Source organism: Perognathus longimembris, chromosome 11 (genome assembly GCF_023159225.1).
Source record: "Perognathus longimembris pacificus isolate PPM17 chromosome 11, ASM2315922v1, whole genome shotgun sequence".
Taxonomy (NCBI): domain Eukaryota; kingdom Metazoa; phylum Chordata; class Mammalia; order Rodentia; family Heteromyidae; genus Perognathus; species Perognathus longimembris.
The window spans coordinates 39,207,184-39,234,401 of record NC_063171.1 but is presented as its reverse complement, the minus strand read 5'-3'; the positions used below and the strand labels follow the sequence as shown (position 1 = coordinate 39,234,401).

At 48.6% G+C, this 27,218-nt stretch overlaps 3 protein-coding genes across 4 annotated transcripts; 2 read left to right on the top strand and 1 right to left on the bottom strand.

Moving 5' to 3' along the window:
- Positions 1-1,105: 1,105 nt before the first annotated feature.
- On the top strand, positions 1,106-8,996 carry Ttc24 (tetratricopeptide repeat domain 24). Its single transcript, XM_048357798.1, has 9 exons — positions 1,106-1,953; positions 2,128-2,331; positions 3,355-3,483; positions 3,633-3,745; positions 4,070-4,168; positions 7,399-7,496; positions 7,642-7,751; positions 8,382-8,478; positions 8,892-8,996. The coding sequence occupies exons 1-9, from the start codon at positions 1,242-1,244 to the stop codon at positions 8,971-8,973; spliced, it is 1,644 nt and encodes a 547-aa protein (XP_048213755.1). The 5' UTR covers positions 1,106-1,241; the 3' UTR covers positions 8,974-8,996.
- A 4,634-nt stretch (positions 8,997-13,630) lies between these two features.
- Naxe (NAD(P)HX epimerase) lies at positions 13,631-16,035 on the top strand. Its single transcript, XM_048357674.1, has 6 exons — positions 13,631-13,845; positions 13,929-14,037; positions 14,169-14,279; positions 14,359-14,472; positions 15,039-15,186; positions 15,696-16,035. Exons 1-6 carry the CDS (start codon positions 13,664-13,666, stop codon positions 15,896-15,898), a joined length of 867 nt encoding a protein of 288 aa, XP_048213631.1. The 5' UTR covers positions 13,631-13,663; the 3' UTR covers positions 15,899-16,035.
- Positions 16,036-16,724: 689 nt separating this feature from the next.
- Positions 16,725-25,114, bottom strand: Gpatch4 (G-patch domain containing 4). Of its 2 annotated transcripts, XM_048357637.1 has the most exons (8): positions 24,997-25,114; positions 22,282-22,406; positions 21,153-21,226; positions 20,965-21,057; positions 20,785-20,871; positions 18,642-18,733; positions 18,337-18,387; positions 16,725-17,860 (listed from the first exon to the last, which is right to left on the bottom strand). In XM_048357637.1, exons 2-8 carry the CDS (start codon positions 22,358-22,360, stop codon positions 17,023-17,025), a joined length of 1,314 nt encoding a protein of 437 aa, XP_048213594.1. In that variant the 5' UTR covers positions 22,361-22,406; positions 24,997-25,114; the 3' UTR covers positions 16,725-17,022. The 2 variants fall into 2 exon arrangements, with proteins under 2 accessions (XP_048213594.1, XP_048213593.1); XM_048357636.1 differs by lacking the exon at positions 24,997-25,114 and having other exon boundaries at positions 22,282-23,367.
- Positions 25,115-27,218: the final 2,104 nt, after the last annotated feature.

Genomic DNA, 27,218 nt, shown 5'->3' with positions numbered 1-27,218 from the left:
TACCACTAAGCCATATTCCCAACCCTAATTTATCCATTTTTAAGCATCCAGGTCAATGGCATTAAGTATATTCACATTGTTGTGTAACCATCACCACAGTCAAGAATTTTTTCATCTTATTTAATAAACTTACTGAGAATATACAATGTGCCTTTAAGTTGCTCCAAGTCTAGTAAGAGAAACAGACGGGAATGTCGGCATCTCTAACCCAGTGTGACATATGTCATGAAAGATTGCCTATGATTCTGGGGACTACAGAAGTCCCCAATTGGTTGCAGGAAGAAGGCTCTTCTCTTCTGCCCCTCCCTTTTTCCTTCTCTCCATTCCCTTCCCCCTCCCCTCCTTTTCCTCCACTTCTCTCTCCTCCCACTCTTCTTCCTTCCCCTCCTCCTCTTCATCCTCTTCTTCATCATCATCTTCTTCAGTGCTGGGACAAAATCCATGGAAGGGAACTTCCTGAAGGAAGCTGTTACTTGATTGAGGAGAATTTTTAAAATAAGTCCTTGACAGGAGCTTGTGGCTCACACCTGTAATACTAACTACTTAGGAGGCTGAGATCCCAGGAGGCTGAGGTTATAGACTGAAGCTAGCCCAGGCAGGAAAGTCCATGAGACTCTTGATCTCCAATCAACCATCAGAAAACTGGAAGTGGTTATGTAGCTCAAGTGGTAGAGTGCTTGCCTTGAGCAAAATAGCTTAGGGACAGTGCCCAGGCCTTAATTCAAGCCCCAGGACTGCCCTCTCCCTCCATCCCCTCAAAAAAAGAATAAGGTCTTTAAATCAGGTGCTGGTGACTCACCTGTAATCCTAGCTACTAAGGAGGCTAAGATTTGAGGACAACCATTGGAAGCCAGCTTGGGCAGACAAATTGAGAAGTTCTTAACTCCAGTTAACCAGCAAAAACAAAAACAAACCAAACTGGAAGTGGAGATATGGCTCAAGTGGTAGAATGCCAGCCTTGAGTGAAAAAGCCAAGCAAGTGCACAAAGGCCCTGAGTTCAAGTCCCAGTTCCAGGGGGGGAAAACATAAAAACAAACAACAACAAAAACCCTTAAGGCCCTCAGAGCAAAGGGCTGAACTTGCTGCCCACCTTCAATGAACAAGGTGAGATGTCAAGAGAGACATTTGGGGACCTGGAATGTTACACCAGGCAGAGGTAGAGCTAAGTGCCCTCAAGAGATCCAGTTGTGAGGGAAGCTCAGGCTGACATACTAACCCTGTATTCCCTGTTGTCAGCAACATGTCTCCCCCAAATCCTGAGGCTATCCCTCCAGAGCCTGAGCCTGAGCCTGAGTCCTCAAACTGCAAGAAAAAAAAGAAGAAGAGAAAGTGGCTGAAGCAAGAAGCCAGCATCCAAGCCCTCACTAGGGCTGGCCATGGGGCCCTGCAGGCCGGCCGGAACCACGAGGCCTTGAGCAGCTTCCAGAAGGCCTTCTTGCTGGCCTCTAAGGCCCCAAGCACCAAGGACGTCTCTGTGCTTCAAGCCTGTGCCTTCAACCTGGGGGCCGCTTATGTGGAGACTGGGAACCCAGCCAGAGGCCTTGAGCTGCTTCTGCAAGCCCAGCCCGCACAAAACCCACAGGGCAGGTGTCAAGGGGACCAGTGTTTCAACGTGGCTTTAGCCTATCACGCCCTTGGTGACCTGCCCCAAGCTTTGAGCTGGTACCACAGGGCCCTGGGCCATTACCAGCCACAAGGTAACCAGGGAGAAACCCAGGCAAAAATGGGAGCCTGTTACCAGGCCCTGGGACAGCCTGAGCAAGCAGTCCACTACCTGCAGGAAGCAAGCCAGGCCTATGCCCTCGCAGGCCAGCCCCGGGCCGCAGCCCTGGCGCTGGGGGCTGCAGCTGGGTGTATGTTGAAGAGTGGGCAGCATGGGGCGGGGGAAGTGGTGCAGGTGCTGGAGGAGAGCCGGAAGCTTGCTGAGAGGAGCACTGAGCCAGGATTGCTGGGTGAGTTGTTGGGCTGAGAGGGGGTAGGAACTGGGAAAGTGGTAATCCCGGTGAGATACTGAGGGGTGAGGAAGAAGCTGAGGGACCCAGGAGAGGTGGGACCTGGGTGGCTGTATCTGTACACCCTTAGCTATGACTGACTTGGCTACCAGTGACCTTGGCTGTGCCCTCTAGGGCCACTCTATAATGACCTCGGCCTGGGCTATGCCCAGCTCCAGCTGTTCCCTCTGGCAGTGGAGGCCTTCCTGCAGGCTCTGCCCCTGTGCCAGGAGCCAGGAGAACAGGCTACAGTGCTGAGAAACCTTGGGATGGCTCACAATGCCCTTGGCAACTATGAGGAAGCCCGGGATTTTCACCAGAAGGCTGCCAACCTGCATGGTAAGTGGCAGGGGCTGGAGAATAGAATTGCAACCAAGGAATTAACAGGAAGTTCCTGCCAGGGCTCCAAGACAATAAAGACAGATGGACCTTTGGGATGAGTTATTGGGCCTAGAAGGCCAGAGCCAGTGGGTTAGAGGCTAGAGTAGAGGAGATAGACTAGGTAGACAAATGGAGGTCCATGGGCCCCAGGGGATGTGGGGCCTGGGAACTAGAGGTTAGAAGGCCTTCCTCCCACTATTGCTGACTAGCAGAAAATCTGTAGGGTGGTGCCTACAATCCTAGCTACACAGGTGGCTGAGCTCTGAGGACTGAGGTTAAAAGCCAGCCCAGGAAGAAAAGTCTAAGGGATTCTTATCTCCGCTTAACCGGCAAAAATCTCGAAATGGAGTTGTGGTTCAAGTGGTAGAGCACAAGAGGAAAAAGTTAAAGGAGGGCTGGGAATATGGCCTAGTGGTAAAGCGCTTGCCTTGCATATATGAAGCCCTGGGTTCGATTTCCCAGTACCACATAATTAGAAAAAGCCAGAAGTGGTGCTGTGGCTTAAGAGCTAGAGTGCTAGCTGTGAGCAAAAAGAAGCCAGGGACAGTTCTCAGGCCCTGAGTCCCAAACCTCAGGACTGGCAAAAGAAAAAGAAAGAAAAGAAAAAGCTAAAGGGTATTGCTCAGGTCCAGAGTTCAAGCCCTAGTACCAGCACCAAAAAAAAAAGGAAGGAAGGAAGGGAGGGAGCGAAGGAGGGAGGAAGGAAGGAAAGAAGGAGGAAGGCAGCAAATCAGTTGCTCTTTCTGAACTTGTTTCTGCACATGTAAAAGTGGAGCCTCCCAAGAGCGCTGCATGGCTCATACTAGTCAGGGGAGGTCTTTAGACCAAAACTCAGAAGAGGCTGGGCATGGAGAGTTCAGGCCTCTGTAGCCCACCTGGAGGTGTCAACATCTAAGAACCCTCCCTTGTTTGCCGGGGGGGGGGGGCATGGTCCCCAACAAGTAAAACCTCCTTCTAGGACAGGCTGTGCTGTGTTGTCAGGCTCTATGGGGCAGCGGTGGGAACAGGGACGGAGCTTCAGCAGCCTAGCATTTGCTCTGAGCCAGCTGGGGGACCACGGAGCCGCCAGAGACAACTACTTGCATGCCTTGCAGGCTGCCCAGGATACTGGTGAGAGTGGGGGGGGGGGTAGCACTTGATTTGGGGGGGGGGGACCCAGAGAATGAAGATTCTTGGGGCTGGTGTAGAGACAAATGGGGGGACTTGAGGGTGAGGTGTACTTCTGAAGGTGAGAGAACCTTGCAAGCTCTTTTTCCCAGGGGACACGAAAGGACAGTGGCAAGCCTTTGAGGGCCTTGGGGCTGCTGCAGCCAGACTGGGGCAGTACAACCAGGCCTTGAAGTACTATAAGAAGGCGCTGGCTCAGTGTCAGGTGAGACCTCTGTGTTAGACTCTTCCCACTGCCCCTCCTCCGGAAGCCTTCTCCAGCTGAATCCCCCTTCCTTCACTTGTTCACTCCATCACACATGCACTAGATGCATTTGTGTGCCGAGTTCTGGGATATCAGGGATAGGAGGAAGAGGTGGTCTCTGTTGTCCACAATTCTGGGCTTAGTGGTATGGATTGGGTAGGAGAGGGGAGACCCTGCCCCCCCGTCCCTCCTTGACTTGTTTCTTCCTCCCCCCACCCCCCAGTTCCCTGAGAGCTGCAAAACCCAGGCTTTTTTCAGTTCCACCATTTTCCCCTTTCTCCCCAGAAAGAGCCAGGTTCTGTGCGAGAGCGGCTGGTGGCCAAGCTGGCAGATGCTATGAAGACCCACTTGGTCCAGATGGGGTTAGTCCAGGTGTGTGCCCGGGTGAGATGACACCTGAGACAGGGGAGGTGACTGTAAGCAGATCTCAGGGATGACATGCTTAACTGCTCGTCTGTGTCCATCTTGTCCATCTGTCCCTGGCCTGCATGTGGGATGTATACCATGTTCCCAGACACAAGGATGGGGATGGGGATTATCGCATATCTCCAGGAAGGCAGTCTCAAGACTGGCTGAGAGGTAACAAGGCCAATGAAGGCCAATGGGTACAATCAAGAATCCGCTTTATGGATGTGAAAAGACTGCAATTCCCAAAATGGCCACAGGAGGGAGATAGTACTCCAAGGAAGTCACTCTCACCCATCTCAGTTAATGGGGCATTTCTCTGTATGTCTTCACTTTCCTCATTTCTGGGTTCTTTCTCCCTCTTCCTCCCCCCCCCCCCCCCCCCGCCCAGTATTTTTCTTTAGGTTGGCTCTCCAACTGCCTTCCCACATTGAGATGTCCTTAGAAAACTTCTCTCCCCAGGAACTGATTTTTTTTTTTTTTGGCCAGTCCTGGGACTTGAACTCAGGCCTGGGCATTGTGCCTGAGCCTCTTTGTATTCAAGGCTAGCACCATACCACTTGAACCACAGCACTACTTCTGGCATTTTCTGAATAATAATTTATTGGAGGTAAGAGTCTCATAGATTTTCCTGCCTGGGTCAGCTTTGAATCGTGATCCTCAGATCTCAGCCTCCCGAGTAGCTAGGATTATAGGCAAGAGCCACTAGTGCCCAGCTGGGAACTGAAATTTTATTATATGCATTTAATAGGTTATATTCAATAGGTCCTCTTTTTTTGTCAGCCCTGGGGTTTGAACTCAGGGCCTGGGCACTGTCCATAAGCTTCTTTTGCTCAAGGTTAGCACTCTACTGCTTGAGCCACAGAACCACTTCTGGCTTTTTCTGTGTATGTGGTGCTGAGGAATCGAACCCAGGGCTTCATGCATGCTAGGCAAGCACTCTACCACTAAGCCACATTCCCAGCCTTTATATCAGTTTTAGAGATGACATCCCCAGTCCCTGTCCTCTCATTTTTAAGACTAGGGCACTATATCTACAATCTGCAAGCAGATTATAAATTAGTCTAGGGCTTAGGGGTTATAGCTCCATGGAAGCATGATTGCCTAGCATATATGAGGCCTTGGGTTTGATTCCCAGCACTGAAAATAAATCAGACAGGCACTGGTGGCTCACACCTGTAACTCAAGCTACAGTGGCTCATTCATTAGTCCATGGGATACAGACTCTTTGAGTCAGTATGTAAAAAAGTATACTTAGAAGCCAGGCACTAGTGGCTCAACACCTGCTATCATAGCTACTCAGGAGGCTGAGAACTGAGGCTTGCGGTTCAAAGCCAACCCAGGCAGGAAAATCTGTGAGACGTTTTGTTTTGTTGTTTTTTTTTTGTAATTTATTTATTAATTAAACAAAAAAATTTTGACAAGGTATTGTGCAAAAAGGGTACAGTTACATAGTAGGGCAGTGTGTACATTTCTTGTGATATCTTACACCCTGTTTTTCTTTCCCTTCCCGAGGTCAGGTAGACATATATACAATACACAATGTACCAAGCACATATACAGTAGCCACGTGGCCTACGCCAAAGAAAATTCGCCTAGGGCTTTAAATGTAATGTCGACATTAGACAATATGTCGACAGTAGTCTTATATGAACGTACATGCATAGCTTTTGAGTTATTGTATTCCACTGAGAGGTCAATTTTTGGCCTTTATATGTTGAGTAGTTGTTTGGTTTTAGTTACATAATGTTGGGTCGCTGACCCAATCCTGTGGGAAATACCATTTGACAAGCAGTTTTTGGCTTCACAGACCTGGTCTCTACTGTCTCTCCGTCACCCCATCTTAACAGTCATATATCAGGGAGATCATGCCCCTTTGTTTTCTGTGTTCTAGGCTTTGTGAGACTTTTTAAATGTTGGTCGTGGGGCTTCAACTCTGGGCCTGGGCACTGTCCATGAGCTCTTCAGCTCAAGGCTAGCACTTTACCACTTGAGCCATAGCACCACTTCCCGTGAGACTCTTATCTCCAAATAACCACCAGAAAATCTGGAAGTGGAGTTGTGGCTCAAGTAGTAGAGTACTAGCCTTAAGCGAAAAAGCTCAAAGACAGTGCCCACACCCTGAGTTCAAGCCCGTGCTCACACACACACACACACACACACACACACACACACACCAATTTAAATCAAATTAGTCTGATGTAGCTTGGACCTGGTAACTCATGCTTGTAATTCTACTTAGGAGGCTGAGATCTGAGGATTTTAGTTCAAAACCAGCCCAGGCAGAAAAGTTTGAGAGACTGTATCTCCAATAACCATCAAAAAAAAGCTTTTAAAAAAAAAATGTGGGGGCTGGGGATGTGGCTTCCTGATAGAATGCTTGCCTAGCATGCATGAAGCCCTGGGTTCAATTCCTCAGTTCCACATAAACAGAAAAGGCTAGGAGTAGCGCTGTGGCTCAAGTGGCAGAATGTTAGCCTTGAGCAAAAGAAGCTCAGGGACAGTGCCCAGGCCCTGAGTTCAAGCCCCAGGACTGGAAAAAATGAAAGAAGGCATGGCTCAAGTGGTAGAGCATTAACCAAGGGTGAAGAATCTGAGCAAGATCATGAGGTCCATGGGGCTGGGGATATGGCCCAGTGGCAAGAGTGCTTGCCTCGCATACATGAAACCCTGGGTTCAATTCCCCAGCACCACATATACAGAAACGGCCAGAAGTGGCGCTGTGGCTCAAGTGGCAGAGTGCTAGCCTTGAGCAAAAAGAAGCCAGGGACAGTGCTCAGGCCCTGAGTTCAAGGCAAAAAAAAAAAAAAAAAAGATCATGAGGTCCTGATTTCAAGCTCCAGCATACACACACACACACACACACACACACAATTAGATCAGCCTAGTATAGGAAGAGGATTGTATTAGACCATAAGGTCCATGCCCTATCTAAGTTCTGCCACCGGCCGAACTTAGATATTTACTCCAGGTAACTTAGATGATTATTCCAGGTAAGGCCCTTGATAGGATGAGGTAATGGCTAGGTTCTGAGTTGCTAGTGCCAGTCTCAAAGATCCTCATCCTAGAATTTGACTCCAGAGACTGTACACTCAGGGTTGTCTCTGTCAAGTAAGTCCATCCCTTTAAGGATACACACACACACACACATTCACAACTGGGTGGCCATTTTTCTCAAACCAATTGCCTGTATTCCTCTTCATTTCAAGACCCCAGCTCCAGGAAGGCTCCAGGCTCCAGGCAAGGCTGGCCACGTGACAGGGATCTCAGCCAAGGTGCAAAGCAGAGCAGCAGATGCTCAGCATAGGTGAGCGAAGCAGCTTCGATGGGAAGGGGCCAGGCCTCAGATGTTGGGCCATGTGGCAGGGGGCAGGGCCTCCTCCAATTCCCATAGAGGAGTAGACCAGGCAGCTGTCGCTCTATTAAAGGTGCCCCCTTTCCTGTCCCTACAGACCTTCTTGTAGGTGGGAAGAAGAGTTTGAGGAAGGCCACAAGGAGAAGGAGGAAGAGAGATCTATGAATGTTCCTACAGTGTCTGGGCCTCTGAGACTGGAGCTAAAGTGTGAGTGGAAGAAGGCTGTCCAGGCTGTGCCCTTCCTCCTGTGAATGGAGCTCTATTCCTACCTTCTTGGGCTTCCCACCTCAGGTTTGCCCTTGGGCCACCCCAACCCTGCCTCACTATGTTGCCAGCCCCCAAAACAGCCCTCCTCACATCTCTGCCTGCCTCTCATGGACCTGATCCATTTCCCCCAAGTCCTCTCCAGATTCACCCTCTCCTCCCTGCTCCCATAGCTATTCTATCTTCTAAACATTACATCTCAGAGCCTCAGGTTAATTGAGAACTTACTATCTGCCAGTGCTATACTCCATCTCACTGTTCACTAGATTCTCTCGCAAGACTAGATCTCTCTCTGTTCACTAGATTCTGCTCCCAGCTCGGGGAGCAGAGTTCCTTGCTGCTTCTGGAACTGGCTTGAATGACCTGCTTGCTGATGTGTTTTCCGTGTGTCTCCTTCCAGACACAGTGTTTCACAACCTCTGTCAAGTTTCTAGGAGGCCCATGTTAGCCAAGCACCTGCCCTATAGAGACCACACTACCCTCCCTGTTCTTCCCCCAGAACATTCTCTTTCCCACCATGATGTTTCTTGGTATGGAGAGGCCGGTGAGGAATGTCTGCCTTTCTCCATCCAGGTCCAGGACCCAGTGCCCATCTTCCATTTGGAGGCCCAGGCTCCCCTAGAATGCAGCACCCTAACAGCCTGGTACCCAATGGCCACCAAGCCAATAGGTGAGTCTCTGGGGGAAGGGAAGAGGCCTGGAGAATTGACAAAGGAAGTAGAAGATGACGTGGCCTGGGTTAATTTTAATAGAGCATGGGTACTGTCAAAGTCGGAGAAAGATGAGGGCTGGTGCTTGGGATCTGGCACCCTGAACCTCTCTGTCTTTGCCCTTCAGCAACATGAACAACCTTCACCCAGCTGGAGAGGCACAGGGTCTGCGCTGCCACCTGCATGGTCTGACTGTAGGTACCGGAGAGAGGGAGAGTCCTGAGGAAAGGGAGGGAATAAAGCTTGAGGCTGCTGCCTCCTGTACTGGAGCCCACAAACAGAGGTGAGGACCAGAGAGGGCATGGGAAGCCAGAGCTTGGAGGGGGGCAGCCCCCAGTTTTCCCCTCTGGCAAACCCCTCCATCCTCTTTTAGGTCCTGCAAATGGCCCAGAGAAACCCTCAGCAGGAACCATCAGAGGAGACTCCCCCAGTCTGGCTTCTGCATGATCCTATGACTTGCCTTGCTGGCCGAAGCCTTCCCCAATACACACACACACACACACACACACACACACACACACGTTACTGACTTCTCAGGTCTGAGGAGGCTCTTGCCAGTTGTTCAACCAGTATGAACAAAAAGCCAAACCCAGGGATGTAACTCAATAGTACAATGCTTGCCTAGAATGCACAAGACCTTGGATTCAATTCCCAACACTGCAAAACAGAAAAACAAAGTTCTTGTGTGAAATAACTGTGCCTCATAAGCTTCTTATGAGAGCACACTTAATACGTGAAACGTGTTTAATGAATGTTTTCTCCCGTTGTTGCTGTTGCTGCCCTTGGTGTTGTCTGCAGGCCACAGTGGTTGGGGCATGACTATTTCAGGGAGGAAGCTGAGTTGTGTGTTGGTTAAGCTGTCTTCTATAGCCTTGCATCCCTGTTTCTCATACGAGAGGAGATCTTGAAAAAAATCAGTGTCTGCAAAGCTCCCAACTGAGAAGCCATGGTTCTTTTAACTGACAAGAGCTTAAGCAACTAGGTTTGGATCCAGAAAGGAAATAAAAGCTTAGGAGGTGCTATTACTATCCCATTTCATAAATAAGGAAAAGAAGGGGCTACACATAGTGGTGTACACCTGCAATGCCAGCACTCAGGAGGCAGAAACATTAGGATCAAAAATTTGACGGGCTGGGGATATGGCCTAGTGGCAAGAGTGCTTGCCTCCTATACATGAGGCCCCAGGTTCAATTCCCCAGCACCACATATACAGAAAATGGCCAGAAGTGGCGCTGTGGCTCAAGTGGCAGAGCGCTAGCCTTGAGCAAAAAGAAGCCAGGGACAGTGCTCAGGCCCTGAGTCCAAGCCCCAGGACTGGCAAAAAAAAAATAAAAAATAAAATAAAATAAAAATTGAGGCTTGTGCTGGGAATATGGCCTAGTGGTAAAGGGCTCACCTTGTATACATGAAGCCCTGGGTTCGATTTCTCAGCACCACATATATAGAAAAAAGCTGGAAGTGGTGCTGTGGCTCAAGAGGTAGAGTGCTAGCCTTGAGCAAAAATAAGCCAGGGACAGTGCTCAGGCCCTGAGTCCATGCCCCAGGACTGGCAACAAAAACAAAACAAACAAAAATTTGAGGCTTGGCTGGGAATGTGGCATAGTAGTAGAGTGCTTGCCTAGCATGCATGAAGCCCTGGGTTCAATTCATCAGTACCACATAAATAGAAATAGCTGGAAGTAACACTGTGGCTCAAGTGGTAGAGTGCTAGCCTTGAGCACAGAGAGGCTCAGGGACAGAACCCAGGCCCTGAGTTCAAGTCCCAGGACCGGCAAAAAATAAAAAAATAAAAAGGCCTGGTAGCTCAGGTCTGAGGATCACAGTGCAAAGCCAGCTCAGGCAGGAAAGACTGTGAGAACCAGAAGTGGCATTGTGACTCAAGTGGTAGAGTGCTAGCCTTGCACAAAAGTAGCTCAGGGACCGTACCCAGGTCCTAACTTCAAGTCCCAGGACTGGCAAGAAAAGAAAGAAAGAAGAGAAAGAAGGAAAGAAAGGAAGGAAGGAAGGAATTTTTCAAGAATCTTATTTCCTGCTTTCAGGTTTAAGAAAAGGGGAGATTAGAGTACCCTTTATATGTGACTTTAGTTTAAAAGAATCCTATGCCAAAGTGGCTTTTTTCTTCCTTCTTTCCTTCCTTCCTTCTTTTCTTTCTTTTTTTTTCTGGTGCTAGTACTAGGACTTGACCTCAGTGTTTAGGAACTGCTTTTTCACTCAAGGCTAGCACTCTACCTACCACGTGAGCCACAGCCTCACTTCAGGATTTTTGCTAGTTAACTGGAGATAAGAGTGATAGAATGCCCTTTCCAGGCTGGCTTTGAACCACAATTCTCAGATCTCAGCCTTCTGAGTAGCTAGGATTACAGGCGTGAGTCACTACCACCTGGCTAGAAGTGTTTTGCTTTGAGGTTATATATTCTACCACATTTCAAGGCCTTCTACTTTGTTTTTTATTGCCAGTCCTGAGGCTTGGACTCAGGGCCTGAACACTGTCCATGGCTTCTTTTTGCTCAAGGCTAGCACTCTTACCTCTTGAGTCACAGTGCCACTTCCGGCCTTTTCTGTACTGAGGTACTGAGGAATCCAATCCAGGGCTTCGTGCATGCTAGGCAAGCACTCTACCACTCTACCATTCCCATCCTATCAAGGGCTTCTACTATACCAAGAACTTCCCCACATTTTTTGTATTCATTAAAGTATTGGTAGAGGATCTATTGTGTGCTAAGCAAGTCCAGACAATAGGGACATAACCAATAATCTTCCTTATCTAAATGGAGCTTATTATATTGTCAGGTTTTCAAGGTGTCTTAAACAGGATCAGGTCCAGCTGGAAAAAAAAAAAAAAAGAAGAAACCCCACATAACAGTTTCCTTAAACAGAGTTTTATTTCTCATATAAGCAACCCAGGGCTTATAAAGTGGCCCCATGGAGCTCAGAGACCCACATAGGACACTAACACACTAACATTCTTCTGGTGTGTGTGTGTGTGTGCCAGTTCTGGGACTTGGAAACACATTCTCACTTGGCTTTTTTGTTCAAGGTTGGTGCTCTACCATTGTAGTCACAGCTCCACTTCTGGCTTTTTGCTGATTAATTGGAGGCAAGAATCTCAGACTTTTCTGCCCTGGCTGGCTTTGAACCTCAATCCTCAGGTATCAGCTTCCTGAATAGCTAGCATTATAGGAAATTACTTGATTTCTCTCTGCTACTCACCTATATTTTCTCATCTATAGTAGAATATAGATACTGTAAGACTAGAAGGATTAAATATAATAATATATGCAAAGCTTTTGGGACTAAGCAGGTGATGGCCTTAGTTTTTTGTTTTGTTTTTTTGCCAGTCCTGGGCCTTGAACTCAGGGCCTGAGTACTGTCCCTGGCTTCTTTTTGTTCAAGGCTAGCAGTCTGCCAACTTGAGCCACAAGGCCACTTCTGGCCTTTTCTATAGTATGTGGTGCTGAGGAATCGTACCTAGGGCTTCATGTATATGAGGCAAGCACTCTTGCCACTAGGCCATATTCCCAATCCCCTGACTTAATTTTGAAAGCATTCTTCCCCCCCCCCAAAAAAAAAAATTCCAAGAAAGTAAATGACAGGAACAAAGTATACTAGATCTTGGGCACTGCTTCCTTGGGGACAGCCCCCATATGGTATGGTGGCTTCTTGGAGGAAGTAGACTGGTTTACAAGGTACCTCAAAAAGAGCAGGGCCGAGCAAAAAGAAGCCAGGGACAGTGCTCAGGCCCTGAGTTCAAGCCCCTAGTCTGGTAAACAAGCAACAACAAAAAAGTAAAGAGCAGCCAGGCACTGGTGGCTCATGCCTGTGATCCCAGCTACTCAGGAGGCTGAGGTCTGAGGATCACGGTTTGAAGCCAGCCAGGGTAGGAAAGTCTGTGTTTTGTTTTTTTTTTTTTGTTTTTTTTTGCCAGTCCTGGGCCTTGGACTCAGGGCCTGAGCACTGTCCCTGGCTTCTTCCCGCTCAAGGCTAGCACTCTGCCGCTTGAGCCACAGCACCGCTTCTGGCCGTTTTCTGTATATGTGGTGCTGGGGAATCGAACCTAGGGCCTCGTGTATCCGAGGCAGGCACTCTTGCCACTAGGCCATATCCCCAGCCCGGAAAGTCTGTGTGTTAACTCCCAATTCACTACCAAAAAAAGGGAGAAGTGGCGCTGTGGCTCAAATGGCAGAGTACTAGCCTTGAGCAAAAAAGCACAGGGGCAGTGCCTGGGCCCCGAGTTCAAGCCCCAGGATTGGCACCAAGGTGGGGGGGTGGGGAAGAATATTAAAAGAATAGTCGTCACAAGCTGAAAGGTTCTTGCCTTTCTCAGTGAACTAGCTAATAATACATTTCATGAAATAGAATAAGTTTGGCACAGAAAGAGGAATTTCACTTTACCCGTGTCTTAGATTGGGCTGTCATAACAAAAACACCACTGGAGGGGTTGGGAATGTGGCCTAGCGGTAGTAGAGTGCTCGCCTTGCATGCATGAAGCCCTCCCTGGGTTCGATTCCTCAGCACCGCATACACAGAAAGGGCGCTGAGTTCAAGCCTACGACCAACCCCAATACAGAAACAAAAAATGAACGTGACCTGCAATCTATGGTTGCAGTGAGGTTTTTCACTACCGCATGTCTAACCTATCTAAGGTGTACGGTAGGAAAGCACGGAAGGACGTTCCGGTAAAAGAGAACCCGGTAGAGAAAACCAAGCAGCTGGCGGCGTCGAGAGGATCGTTAGCGTTCGTACCCGGGAGCGGGGGCTGCCGGCGACGGCTTCGCACGCATCCCTTCCCGGGGAAGGGCGTGCTCCCATCCCGGTGCTCCGCCGAGAACCTGACCCGAGTGACCCAGTTCGCCCGCCGAGCAAGAGGCGGGGCGGGCACCCGGGCTACCCGCTGAGGTGCCTCGGCTTCCTGACGGCAGAAGTGTGGGGTCGATGGCTGGAGCGAAGCGGCCCCGCAGGTCTGGAAACGTGGGGATCCGCACGCTCCCGTGAAGCGCGGGCACGCGGCGGCCGCGTCCGAGCGCGCACCGACACTTCCGGAACAGCGCCGTCTGGCCACGCCCCTTCGGGCGGGGTGAGCGCTGCGCGTGCGCAGGGGGCGAGAGGGGGGGGGGGCGGGCCGGCGGCGCGCGCCCGGCGGGCTGGATGTCGGGGCTGCGGGCGTTGCTGGGGCTCGGGCTGCTGGTGGCGGGCTCGCGCCTGACGCGAGTCAGAAGCCGGGCGGGCGTCTGCACTGCGGGGAGCACCTGGTGGGGAGCGCGGCGTCTGAGCTTAAGTGGCCGCCGGGGCTCGGAGGTCATGGCGAGCGCAGCAGTCAAGTACCTGAGGTACGCAGAGCGGGCGCATGGGGCGGGACGGGGGCGCACGGGCCCCTCCCGAGGGCGGGGACTCAATGGAGGGCTCCCCGCAGCCAGGAGGAGGCCCAGGCCGTGGACCAGGAGCTATTTAACGAGTACCAGTTCAGCGTGGACCAACTTATGGAGCTGGCTGGGCTGAGCTGTGCCACAGCCATTGCCAAGGTCAGTGACACAATGTGCAAGCTTTTGGCAGGAGCCACTGTCCAAGCCTCCTGTCCTAGGCACGACGGGGTGGGAAAGAGAAGTGATCCGCGTGCTGTTACAGCCCCAAACTCCTCTGCCTCTGCCTTCAGGCATATCCCCCCACCTCCCTGTCCAGGAGCCCTCCCACTGTCCTGGTCATCTGTGGCCCCGGAAATAACGGAGGGGATGGCCTAGTCTGTGCCCGGCACCTCAAACTCTTTGTGAGTATGTGGGCAGAGACTGTTGGGGGAGGGGTGAGAATTCTGGAATCTGGATTGAATAGACAATGTTTCCAACTAGGGCTACCAACCATGCATCTATTACCCCAAAAGACCCAACAAACAACTCTTCACTGGGCTGGTGACGCAGTGTGAGAAAATGGACATCCCTTTCCTCAGCGAAATGCCTCCAGAGGTAGGTGGCTTCAATTCACTACCTCCTTCTCCTCAATGGCTGCCTTGTGCTCCTCCATGTTTCTAAGCTGAGCTCATGAAACCAGTCCCTGAAGGGTCCCATATGAATAAAAGTGATGTAACAGCTCCCTTCATAAGATGTGCTCCATGAGTCTTACCAAACACTACCATCTCAAGAACTTCCTGATGCTCTTTCCACTGTCAGTCCTCTCAAGCATGCAGTTAGCAGTTGGCCTGCCTCTCAGGAACTGGAGTGACTGCCTCAGTCTAACCCCTTCTATAGATAAGACATTTCACAGATGAAGATTGCCGAGTTACAGCACTGGATCTCTACAAAGCAGAGAACATAAGGTCCTATTGACTCCCAGTCTGAGGTTTACGCACGCACACTGTTGGCTCCCCAGTAGCAGGAAGACACTCAGAATAATGTATGTGGATTGAATTCCCTCTGAGAGATAAAATTATGTGTGTACCTTTTGAGTGGGCTCCAGGTAGAGAGCTCTTCTTCCTAGGTACAGCTCTCTATGCAGCTGACAGCTGACTTTTTTTTTTCCTGTTCTACTACAGGCTATGATGATTGATGAGCTGTATGACCTAGTGGTGGATGCCATCTTTGGCTTCAGCTTCAAGGGTGATGTTCGGGACCCATTCCGCAGTGTCCTCAATGTCCTGAGTGGAGTCACTGTGCCCATTGCCAGCATTGACATTCCCTCAGGTACTGGGACTCAAAATGTTGAGAGGGAACTGGGCCCTACCCTGTCTCAAGGCACTAGCATCCTGATTCTTCTATGGCATATATTAAGACTGAAACAATTTGTTGGAAGGTGGATGGGACACACACAAACCACACCTTTCCACATCCTACATTAAGTAGGTGGAGCAATGTTCTTTTTTTTTGCCAGTCCTGGGACTTGAACTCTGCCTGGGCACTGTCCCTGAGCTTCTTTCTTGTTCAAGGCTAGCACTCTACCACTTGAGCCATAGTGCCACTTTTGGCTTTTTCTGTGTATGTAGTACTGAGGAATCGAACCCAGGGCTTTGTGCATGTTAGGCAAATTACTGCTAAGCCACATTCCCAGCCCTGGAGCAACATTCTTAAGTCCCCTTCATATGCTGGCCCTTGAAAAACCCCAAGTCCAAAGTATAGAGAGCATCTAGGGGGCATGTTAAGACTGTTATACAAGGGAAGGTGTAGAAGGGCACTGAATACCTCCCTCTTTTCAGGATGGGATGTGGAGAAGGGAAACTCTGGAGGGATCCAGCCAGACTTACTCATCTCCCTCACAGCGCCCAAAAAGTCTGCATCTCAGTTTACTGGTCGGTATCATTACTTGGGTGGTCGTTTTGTTCCACCTGCTCTGGAGAAGAAGTACCAGCTGAACCTGCCACCCTACCCTGACACTGAGTGTGTCTTTCGTCTGCAGTGAAAAAGGATGGGCATTCATTCCAATAAAGATTTAGTGCCTTCTCTCCCAAAATTGTTGTCCCAGCTCTTCTGGCCATAAAGATTAGTGAATGGTGGGAGCTGAAGAACAACGCTGGAAAGGTAACACTAACTCTCTGCGGAAACAGAACAGGCAAGAGAGGCTGCTGTGGCATTTGGAAGCAACATTAAAGAACTGTTAGATATCAAGTAAGGCATATCCTCTTGCCTGTTCAACTTGTTTGCTCAGCTTTGAGGCAGGCCTCCAGTCCAACTTGGTTTTAAACTGTGATCTTCTAGATCTCAGCCTCTTGAGTAGTTAGGATTACATGTATAAGCCACTGGCACCCAGCTAGGATTCTTAATCCATTAGGTACTAAGCTACTTCCACTTATACCAGTGAAAACTCCATGTTAAAAGAAAATGTCTTCAAACCTCTCCAAGGAAAATCTTAGTTTCTACTTACGTCCTTCCCAGGCTGGAAATGTAGAGTCCAAGTTGACTTCTTTAAATGTGATGCCAGTACTGGGATTTGAACCCTAGGATCTGAGCACTATCCCTGAGCTTTTTTGCTCAAGGCTAGTGCTCTACCACTGAGCTCTGCTTTTTGGTGGCTAACAGGGTAAGTTTCACAGACTCCTTCCTGGACTGGCTTTGAACACCAGCCTCCTGAGCAACTAGGATTACAGGCATGAGCCACTGACACTCAACCCAAGCTCTCATTTATTAATAATCACTTGGTACAGCCTGTCAGCTGTCCACAGACCTGAATTCATGTTTTCCTTAGCCTTCAGACTATTAAAAAATGAATGCATTTCACACAAAGTGTATATTTCCAGCTTCTTTAACATGGGTGTTCCTGCATATGCATATACCCCTATCTGTATTCTTCCCACAGCCCCCAGCACGCCTTGTCTTTTAGCTTCCTGGCTCTTTGTTAAGGGATATGCTAAGAACAGAACTTCTCAGCAAAGGTACAGCACTTTGGTCTTCTCAGCAGACTGCGAGTTCCAGAATTCAGATAACTCTTTGGGAAATGAGATGGGTGTCAGAAGTCCTTCTTCAACCCAGCTTTCTCTGGAGGTACAATTGGAAAGTAACTGATTGAGCCCCACCTTGACTGGACTTTCAGTCTCTCTCTTTGAGTTTTTTCTTTTTGACCCTCTGGTCGCTGTTGACTCTAGCTCTCTCTTCCTCTAGAAGTGACCACTGTCTTTTACCTCTGCTCTTTACTTTGTTAGTTCTATCATCCTCATCTTCATGATTTATGCCCAAAACTTCCTCCTGCTCTTCCTCTTGCTTTCTTCTTTTCTTCTTGCTTTTCTTGCTTCTACCATCACTTCTAGCTCTTTCTGCTTCCCTAGTCCTGTCATCTAAAGCAGTCTCCAGCCCTCCTTCCTCCTCTGTGTTCAAGTCCTCTTGCTTACCATGGCTCTTCTTTTTGCTTTTGATGTACACGTCAGTGTGTGTGCTGCTCTCTACCTCTTCTGTACTGACACTGTCTGCAGCCTCCTCACCTCTTTCTCCATCATTGAAGACTACCATTTCCTCCTCTACACGGTGTTGCCTCTTCTTTTTCTTCTTTTTCCTGAGGAACCCATTGGATTGTTCTCTGCTCTTCAGTTTCTCAAGCCCACTTGTTCCTTCAGCCTCTTCCTCCTCATACCCTACTGTTATTCCTTCTCCTTCCTCTAAGAATTGTTCTTGATGTTGTTTCTTCTTCTTCTTGCTCTTCCTGAAGCTCTGGTTGATTTGTTCAAGGTACTCTTCACCTGAATCTTCAGTTGCTATAGTTTCTTCACCTTTCTGCTTCTTTTTTTTTTTCTTTTTTGGGGTAGGTTTGCTCTCAGTCTGTGGTTGAGAGTAGCCCCCAGTGTCCTGGCCTTTAAGACGAGCCAAGAAGGCCTGCTCCTGGGCTTCTAGCCGAGCAAGCTTGGCCTTCATTGTAATCCCAAGACGGGCAGCCCTGAAATAGATGGGGTCCAAGTCAATGAGAGTGTTGGGAAATGAACCTAACCTTAAGCCTTCAGGAAATGTTGGGGGCAGGGAGCTGATTATTTTCAGGCAGTGGATGGTCAAAATCAGAAATTACTTTTCTGGGGTGAAAAGAAATCACAGAGGGGCTGGGAATATGGTCTAGTGGTACAGTGCTTGACTTGTATACATGAAGCCCTGGGTTCGATTCCTCAGCACCACATATATAGAAAAAGCCAGAAGGGGCGCTGTGGCTCAAATGGTAGAATGCTAGCCTTGAGCAAAAAAGAAGCCAAGGGCAGTGGCAGTACTCAGGCCCTGAGTTCAGGCCCCAGGACTGGCAAAAAAAAAAAGAAAGAAAGAAAAAGAAAAAAGTCAGAGAGGGCAGATTATATGCAAGGGCAATCCAAAGAAGTCAGAGAGGACAGACTATATATATGCAAGGGCAGTCCAAAGAGACCTACTTACTTGTGTGCTGTTCGCCCCTCACAGGCTTGGAGCAGCATTTCATCTGTCAGACTGTGGGGCAGATGAGGAGTTACACACTGACAAGGTGGGAAGGCCTGCCCTCACCTCCCCTCTGAAATGGGTTTTCAATAACCTGAGTTTTTAATTGAGACCTGGCCATTTTATGAGGTGCTAGGACTACAAAGAATAGTACAACCTAATTGTATCCCTCAAGAAACCCAGACATGCACTAGATTTAGCTCTTCCTCTTAAGATTCCAGTGCATCTCCTCCTACATGGTAAAATGTACTGAAATGAAATCTCACATCTTTGGAGGTATGGGTCCCTGGTTATCTTCATCACTGCTGCTCTCCACGTCTTTGTCTGGTTTCTCTCCACCTGAAGTCAGTGTGGCTGTCTAAGAGAAATCATGGGAGTAGACAAGGCTCACTCAATAACCACTGCTAGTCCTGTTCCCGAGGCAGGAATCTGGAAGCCCTCAACACTGCTCCTTACAGAGCCTGTATACTTCAACTGTCTGGCTCACAGCTGGATAGTGAGCAGAACAAGCAGGAAGAAAGTGCTGGGGGTCATCAGATTTTCTCAGTGGTCACAAGTGCCAGTAACTAATAAAGATGGCATTTTAGCCCCTACCCCAGACCTATTCATCAAACCTGTTTAACTAGATTAACTGAGAATCTACTCTGGACCAGGAGTTGAGGTTGGTATAGAATGAGATGGTCCAGCTCAGATGGAACTGCATAGGGGAGGGGAGAAGAGAGCATGAAAGAACATGGGCAAGTAAGACAGAATTGTTCCCTTGATGCTTCCTACAGGAGGAACATCCCCAAACATAAGGGTTTGAAGAGTGTTTTCCACAATTAACTAATTTGTAAGATAAGCCTGGAAGACAAGAAAAAGTTAGCAGGAAATTGCCCTGCAAAGGGAATAGCATGTGCAAAAACCTGAGGATGGAAGAAAATACTGTCTTGAAAGAAAAGAAACAGGGCTGGGGATGTGGGTTCCTGGTAGAGTGCTTGCCTTGCCTAGCATGCATGAAGCCCAGGGTTCGATTACTCAGTACCACATAAACAGAAAAAGCCAGAAGTGACGCTGTGGCTCAAGTAGTAGAGTGCTAGCCTTGAACAGAAGCAGCTCGGGGACAGGACTGGCAAAAAAAAGAAGAAAGGAGGAAAGAAGGGGGAGGAGGTGTCGGGGGAAAGGGGGGAGGTGTCGGGAGCCAAACTTGCAGCAATGGACCCCACATAAGAATGGACTCATGGGGGCTGGGAATATGGCCTAGCGGCAAGAGTGCTTGACTTGTATACATGAAGCCCTGGGTTCGATTCCCCAGCACCACATATATAGAAAATGGCCCGAAGTGGCGCTGTGGCTCAAGTGGCAGAGTGCTAGTCTTGAGCAAAGAGAAGCCAGGGACAGTGCTCAGTCCCGGAGTCCAAGGCCCAGGACTGGCAAAAAAAAAAAAAAAAAAAAAAAAAAGAATGGACTCATGGCAGACATAGTAAAGCATTTCCGATTTTCCATTAAGCCATGTCCTTGCACGTCCTTGAAAACACAGCCAGAGGTCAGGAAGAATTTAGCTATGAGGGGAAGGGGAAGGGGAAGGGGAAGGGAAAGGGGGAGAGGGAAGAGAGAGGGGGAAGGGGGAGGGGGAGAAAAACCAGATTCTACCTGGCTAGGTGTAACAGTCATGGAAAGGGATGGCAAGAAATTAGGCTAGAGAAAGCAGACATGGCATGAAGGTTCATGTAAGACAGTCTTGATAAATGTAGATAGCCATCGTAGGTCAAAGAGAAATGACTTGTAGGTGCTTTGTGAAAGGGTGAACTGATTGGGGTGGGGAGTAAGATGGGAGGCAGGAAGGCTGTTGAAATGAAAACAGTATGGAGTAATGGCAACAGAAATGGGAATGATTTACTAGATAACATATAAAGCTCTTAGCACCTAATAGGTGATTATTAAATGTTCCCTCCTGTTGGTATAGTAATAACAGTTCAAAGCCCTATGGTCTAGTTCTGTCTGCCATTATTAGCCAGCTGTAAACTTTGGCAAGCCATGTTTCACTACTTGGGCCACATATGCAATTAAGGACAGAGCAGATAATTTCTCAGGTCTCCTGGCTTCTAAATCCTATAAATCAGGCATAATACTCCCATCCTTAACCCACCCCTGTTCTCTGGCAGCTCCTAACTCAAGGGACTACACTCTACCTTCCAGTCCTCCACTCCCTACTGTTGTTCCCTCAGCACACTGCAGGAAGTCCATGGAACCTGAAGACCTCAGTTGTTGCTGAGAGTGTGAACAGTCCTAAGCAAGGGAGGCATAGAATCTCAGTATATTAGGACATCCTGAGAATTGAGAAGACACACAAAGTAATTACTCAGATTCTAATGGAGACAGGAAAGGGAGGAAAAAGGAGGATGGATTCTCTCACCCAGCTTCTAATACCTTCACAAACTTCTGGTACAGTAAATTGGGTTTGGAGCACTTTCGATTAGCAGTCTCTTCAGAAAGGCGCTTTATCTGTACTCCATCCTGAAGGAAAGTATCAGTGAGTGGGTGACACTATGTCTCCCCTACCCCATCCTAAACCCTCATGTTCCATGTGCCCACCTAACAAGCTCTTACCTGTCCAGTTTCTACTACCAAATTGGCTGCTGTCTTGTTGAAGAGTTCATTCCACCAGTGGTTTGTGAACTCCTTAGCAGGGTCGTGCCCTACCTGTCAGGAGAATAAGTATGAGCTCTGAGTACCTTCTTCCACCTGCTGCAAGCATCCAGCTCTTACCCATGCTGAATACTGTGTCCCAGTCTTACCCCATGAGTGTCTTGCTTCAGGGTCACTTTGAGGGCCTGAGTAATGCCATTCTCCTTCCGGCCCAGGCCTTTGCCTACAGAGGATAGAAAGTGATGGTCATATTCTTCAGCTTGCCCTGAAGACTTACCAGACACCCCACACATCTCGTAATGTATGCTGTTTTCAGAAACCCTCCTAGCTCCAAGCAACCTCTTTTTGAGCCTGAACTAGCTTTCCTGTCACATCACTATCTCTGACTCAGAGCCATACTTCCAGTCCTTTCTCAAGCTAGTATTTTGAAAGAAGAGTCTTGCTTTTTACCTGGACATGTGACTAGACCTCCCATCCTCCATCTTAAGCTTCCTGCCATAGCTAGGATGATAGGCACATGCCACCACACCCAGCTTTCTGTTGCCATGGGAGTCTGGAGAAGTTTTTTTGTTTTTTTCTTTCTGTTGGTCATGGGGCTTGAACACTAGGCCTGGGTCTGATCTCTTCAGCTAAAGGTTAGCGCTCTACCACTTGAGCCACAAGGCCATTTCCGGATTTTCGGGGTGGTTAAATGGAGATAAGAGCCTCACAGACTTTGCTGCCCAGGATGGCTTGGAACTGAGATCATCAGATCTCAGCCTCTTGAGTAGCTAGGATTACAGGTGTGACTCACTGGCACCCAGCTGGAGAAGTTTTTTTTTTTTTACTCAGGCTGGCTTTAGAACCTTGATCTTTCTAATCTCAGATGGAATGTCAGGCATGCTCCTCTGTGCCCAGCTATTGGTTGAAAAGGTAGCTCAGGAACTTTCTGCCTAGGTTGGCCCTGAGCAGTGATCCTCCTGACTTCAGTCTCCTGGGTAGCTAGAATTGCAACATAAGCCATTGAATCTGGCTTGTTTCTGTCATATCACTTTTGTGACAGAAACGATGTCTCTTTCTGTCTCCCCTAGTTCTCAACCATTTCTTCATTACCTACTCCCTTATTATCCAAACATAGGAATTTCTCCCTTTCTTCCCTTTTCTAAGTCAAGAGAATTTATTCTTAAAACTAGCTGTCCTTCTGACTGAATAGATAGTATAATGCAAGATACTTCCTAAATAGAAAGAGTTGGGAGATACGGAAGAAGCCTCAAGATATCACAGGCCTCAAGAGATCACCTTGAGTCCATCCATGCTTGAGCAGCTGCTCCTCGGCAAACTTCATCCCATGACTCTTGACCATCGGAGTGACATTCATGGTGGACAAAGCTCTGTCCTCAGGCGCTCACCAGGAAAGCATTATCCTTTCAAAAGGGAAGAGAAAATGATGAAAGCATCTCTTTCCTGAGAGGAGTCAGGAAGGAGGAGGCCTTATTTTTGGGGCTCCATAACTAGCTATGGAGGCTGATACCAACATGCCTTGGTGTGAGAGAGAATACTACTAGTATCTAAAAGGAGAGCCTACCATGTACTAGGCTATGCCAGGGCTTTGCATAAATCATTTCAGTCAACCTTCCACCATATTTGGAAAAGTATAATTATGCCCACATTATAAATGATGAAACTTAAGAGATTGGGTGGTTTGCTCAAGGTCACACAGCTAAGGTATACAGAATCCAAACTAGGCAGACTGCAGAGTACTCACTCTACCATCAGATCATGACATCTCCCAAAATATATCACCTTATAACAACAAAGCTATGAGATGCTTGGCAACCTGAGTAGTAAAATAATGGTATTTAGGGCAGCCCATGCCCTGTGCTTATGCCTCAGCATTTAAACTTCCTCTTGGTAGGGGTCTTACATGACTACCTATTCCACCCCACCCCCCATTGCTGCTGTATTTCAGTCTTGTGGGATCAACTCTTTTTGAAACTGCCCAGTTTAGGAAGGAGACTCTTACTGAGCATTTAACCAGTAACAGGCAGATGACACTTGTTATATTATCTAACCTTTTTAGTCCTGTGAGATAGGTTTTATCTGTATTTTATAAATAGGAAGAGGTAGATGTAGACTATAAGCCCAAATTGCCTGATTTTACAGTGGCCTATAGCATGACCAACTAGTAGCATTTATTCCAGTAATTCACACATTCCTCCTTTTGGACCAAGAATGGCATTATCTGACTTATACACTGTGAAACTTACAAACATATATTGTGAAGTGGTTAAGATGGCTTATGACACAAGACATTTAAAACAGACTTACCAGGCTGGGAATGTGGCTTCACGTTAAGAGTGCTCACCTACCATGCATGAAGCCCCGGGTTTGATTCCTCATTACCACAAACACAGAAAAAGCCACAAATGGCACTGTTGCGCAAGTGGTAGATGCTAGCTTTGAGCACAGAGAGGCTCAAGGCAGAGCCCAAGCCCTGAGTTCAAGCCACAAGACTGGCCAGTAAAACAGAAAAAACAAAAAACAGACTTGCCAATGTTGGGATGGGGATATGGCCTAGTGGCAAGAGTACTCGCCTCGTATACCTGAAGCCCTGGGTTCAATTCCACAGCACCACATATACAGAAAATGGCCAGAAGTGGCACTGTGGCTAAAGTGGCAGAGTGCTAGCTTTGAGCAAAAAGAAGCCAGGGACAGTGCTCAGGCCCTGAGTTCAAGCCCCAGGACTGGCCAAAAAACAAAACAAAACAAACAGACTTGCCAATGTTTACTCATGCTAGCATTGTACTATTCGAGCCATACTACTAGCTCTCAGACTACCAATGTTGGCTCACAAAGGTTAACTTGTGCCAAGCACCAGAGGCTCACACCTATAATCCTAGCTACTCAGGAGGCTGAGATCCAAGGATCTCAGTTTGAAGCCTGCCAGGAAGGAAGGTCTGAGAATTAACGACCAAAAAGCTGGAAGAAGCTGTGGCTTACATGATAGAGTGCCAGCCTTGAGAGAAAAATCTAAGGAATAGCTGGGTGCTGGTGGCTCATGCTTGTAATCTTAGCTACTCAGAAGGCTGAGATCTGAGGATTGTGGTTCAAAGCCAGCTAGGGCAGCAAAGTCCCTGAGACTCATATCCATTTAATCACCAGAAAACTGGAAGTGGAGCTCTAGCTCAAAGTAGTCCGGCACTAGCCTTGAGCAGAAAAAAAGAGCTCAGGGACCAGTGCCCAGGCCCTGAGTTTAAGCCTCAGTTCCAACACCAATAAATAAATAAACAGATAAATAAAGATGGTGACCAGTCTTTTTAGGTATAAAGTCGAGCAAATTCAGGAAGACATATATTTCTGTTCTCGTTTCCATTATGAAGGGTGATAACCTGAAAGACTGACAATCTTGAAAATTCCAACAGGAAAGTGTTGAATGAAAAAAAATGACTCTTTTGGGGTTCATCATATTTAGCTGTATCTTTACGGTCAGCTTCGTTTGATACTGCCAACAGAACTACTAGAGATGATTCTAGATTACAAACAAGGGCACAGGCTCGAGTACGTGGTGGGTTGGTACCCTGGCATTCCAGAGCTAGTGCTCTTAACCTCTTCTTGCTAGCTCACGCCTCCTGCTAGAAGACTTTGCACGGCTTATCCCCCTCCTCTCAGTAACTCCTGGAAGTCAGTGGCTGGCTTTACTCCCCAGCCCAGCCCCTGGCACCTGGTGCCGCGCCAGAAATCAAGAACGAGTTCGATTCGTTCCTTGTGGAGGTGAGTGACACCGGTGGGAACTGCTCCTCGTGGACTTCCAGGGGACGAACGCAGACAGAACAGCTCGGTGCCCCAGGTTCCCGGCAAGCCCACCGGGGCCCCGGGGTGGGCCGGGGCCGCGAGTCTCACGGCGGTCTAGGGACCCGCTGCCTTTTCCTGCGAGGTCTACACGCTAGCCTTCCTACCGCGGCGTCACGAAGGAAAACACCCGCTCCGGTCTCCACAGTCCTCCCAGACCCCTACCTTCACCCAGGGATCCTTCCGGCGGACTCGCGTGCACGCACCGGGCCCGCGCGCCGCCATCTTCCCGGAAGTGAGGCTCCGGTCCTTCTAGGCTGCCGGAACCATAGAGACGCGCGTGGGAAACGGAGTTCTGCTCCTGCCAAGAGACACCGAGGTGAACTTAGCCGGGCTGTGCGGTTACCATGGAAACGGGCGAGGGGCGGGGAGGCGTATCCCTCTGTAGGTTTCCGGAGTGTAACGCTTGCTTCCCCCCTCATAGTTCCGGAGCAAACCAGGGCCTCGGTCCTGGCTGGGCGCCCGGCGCCTGTCTGTGGTCGGTACCGAACGCGTCCTGAGCACGGACCTGACAGAGCAAAACGCCGGGGAAACTCCGAGAGTGACCCGAGCGGTCCTTGGGTAGGCAGAGGAGAAGGCAGCGCTGCTGCCGCGATTTACGGGGATGAAGACAGCCTTGGGGGGCAGTTACTTCCGAGCTGCGAAGTATCGCACGCCGGTCGCTCGCCCGCCGCCCTGTGCCGGCGCCTGTCCCTTAGGCCCTGGGGACACGGGGAGCCCTGGGCCCAGCACGGGCAGGAGGGCACTGGGTGGCATCGGAGGAGATGGGGCCGAGGGCATAGGGACAGAGGGTCCCAACGCAAGGCAGGGTGGAGAGGTGTGCCCTTGGCCTTTGACTGTGAGGCTCTGTCAGGAGAGAAAGAAGGTACTGTCTAGGCTGTTATCTAGGTTTCCTGAGCCACCCAGGCATGTAGCTAGGAAAAGCATCCTTCATCCCTTCTTCTCCTTGTCTCCTTCACTTAGCACCCTTTACAAGCCTGCAAACAGAAAAGTGGCCATTTCACAGTAGTGCCTGCAATAACAACAACAACAAAACAGTGTCATACCCTTCCACTTCCATCTCCCCAAAATGCATCCCATTGTAGTAATTTGGGCATATTTTGTAAAATATGCCAGTGTTGCATCCTGGGCTATTAGAATTGTAGACCTTGCAGAAAGGATATGGGATGTGTCAAAGGTTTTCCTACAGTCTGGATCCAACAGAGGAGCATTCTGTAAATGAGTCAGATCTTAGTCCCTTGTCACACTCTACTGTGACTTGGACAAGTCATTTTTCACGAAAGAGCACTGTTTCCCTGATCTGTTGGACTAGCTCAATCGGTTTTACAAACTCGAGTTTTATTGTAGTGTTTCAGGGACCTCTGAGAAAGTTCTATAAGCAGGCCTTCTGTTTCTACCACTATCCCTCTCTAACTATAGTAATCATTTCATGTGTGTGTTTGTATAATAGTATATATAATGAAGAGGTTTGGAAACTTACAAATGTCACCCAGGATTTCTGTGTGGCACACTGAACAGCCATGAATTCTTGACTCAAAAATCTTTAGTTCAGAAGCCTAGAGCGAGGCTCATGCCTGTAATCTTAGCTATTCACGAGGCTGAGATCTAAAGAATTGTTCCAGGCCAACCCAGGCAAATGAACGTTCGAGAGATCCAGTCTCACCCAGCCTCAATAGGAAAGATGGGCACAGTGATACACACCTGTCATCCCAGCTAGTGTGGGAAAGGTAAAATAGGAGGACCACATTGGCCTGTCTGCAGTAAGGATTGTGTGGATTTAGCCAAATCCACACCCATCCCTCATGTATTAGTAATTTTCTATACACTGACACCCCCTACACACACACACACACACACACACACACCACTCCTTGGTTATAAATTCCACTTGTCCATACTGTATTTTGATATCACTGAATTTCTTTTCCCCACTGTAACAATCCCATTGTCATATTCCCTATATCTATTGTAACTTCTGAATAAACCGTGCCTTACCATGCTAAATGAATAAACATTTTTGTCCAAGACTGAGGCTCAAACTTTGTATTTGACATTTTACACTTATTGGTGGGCATTCTACCACCTAGGCCATGCCTCCAATCCCCCTTTTCTCTTGTTCTTGCACTTACAATTTTCCTTTTTTTTTTTTTTTTTTTGTCAGTCATAGGGCTTGAACTCTGGGCCTGGGCACTGTCCCTGAGCTCTTCACTTCAAGGCCAGCACACTACTACTTGAGCCACAGCACCACTTCCAGCCTTTTCTGTCTCTGTGGTACTGAGGAATCAAACCCAGGGCTTCATACATGCTTGGCAAGCACTCTACCACTAAGCTACATTCCCAGCCCACGGATTATTCTTGTTAAATTTTCATTGTCTGTGAAATATGAA

Coding starts and splice junctions, on each gene's coding strand:
- Naxe (XM_048357674.1), top strand. CDS start 13,664: ATGTCGGGGCTGCGGGCGTTGCTGGGGCTCGGGCTGCTGGTGGCGGGC. Junction 14,038..14,168: donor GTGCCACAGCCATTGCCAAG/GTCAGTGACACA, acceptor CTCTGCCTTCAG/GCATATCCCCCCACCTCCCT. Junction 15,187..15,695: donor CAGCATTGACATTCCCTCAG/GTACTGGGACTC, acceptor CCCTCTTTTCAG/GATGGGATGTGGAGAAGGGA.
- Ttc24 (XM_048357798.1), top strand. CDS start 1,242: ATGTCTCCCCCAAATCCTGAGGCTATCCCTCCAGAGCCTGAGCCTGAG. Junction 2,332..3,354: donor GAAGGCTGCCAACCTGCATG/GTAAGTGGCAGG, acceptor CTGTGTTGTCAG/GCTCTATGGGGCAGCGGTGG. Junction 4,169..7,398: donor TAGTCCAGGTGTGTGCCCGG/GTGAGATGACAC, acceptor CTTCATTTCAAG/ACCCCAGCTCCAGGAAGGCT.
- Gpatch4 (XM_048357637.1), bottom strand. CDS start 22,360: ATGAATGTCACTCCGATGGTCAAGAGTCATGGGATGAAGTTTGCCGAG. Junction 21,058..21,152: donor TGAAGCAAGACACTCATGGG/GTAAGACTGGGA, acceptor TTCTCCTGACAG/GTAGGGCACGACCCTGCTAA. Junction 20,872..20,964: donor TGGTAGTAGAAACTGGACAG/GTAAGAGCTTGT, acceptor ACTTTCCTTCAG/GATGGAGTACAGATAAAGCG.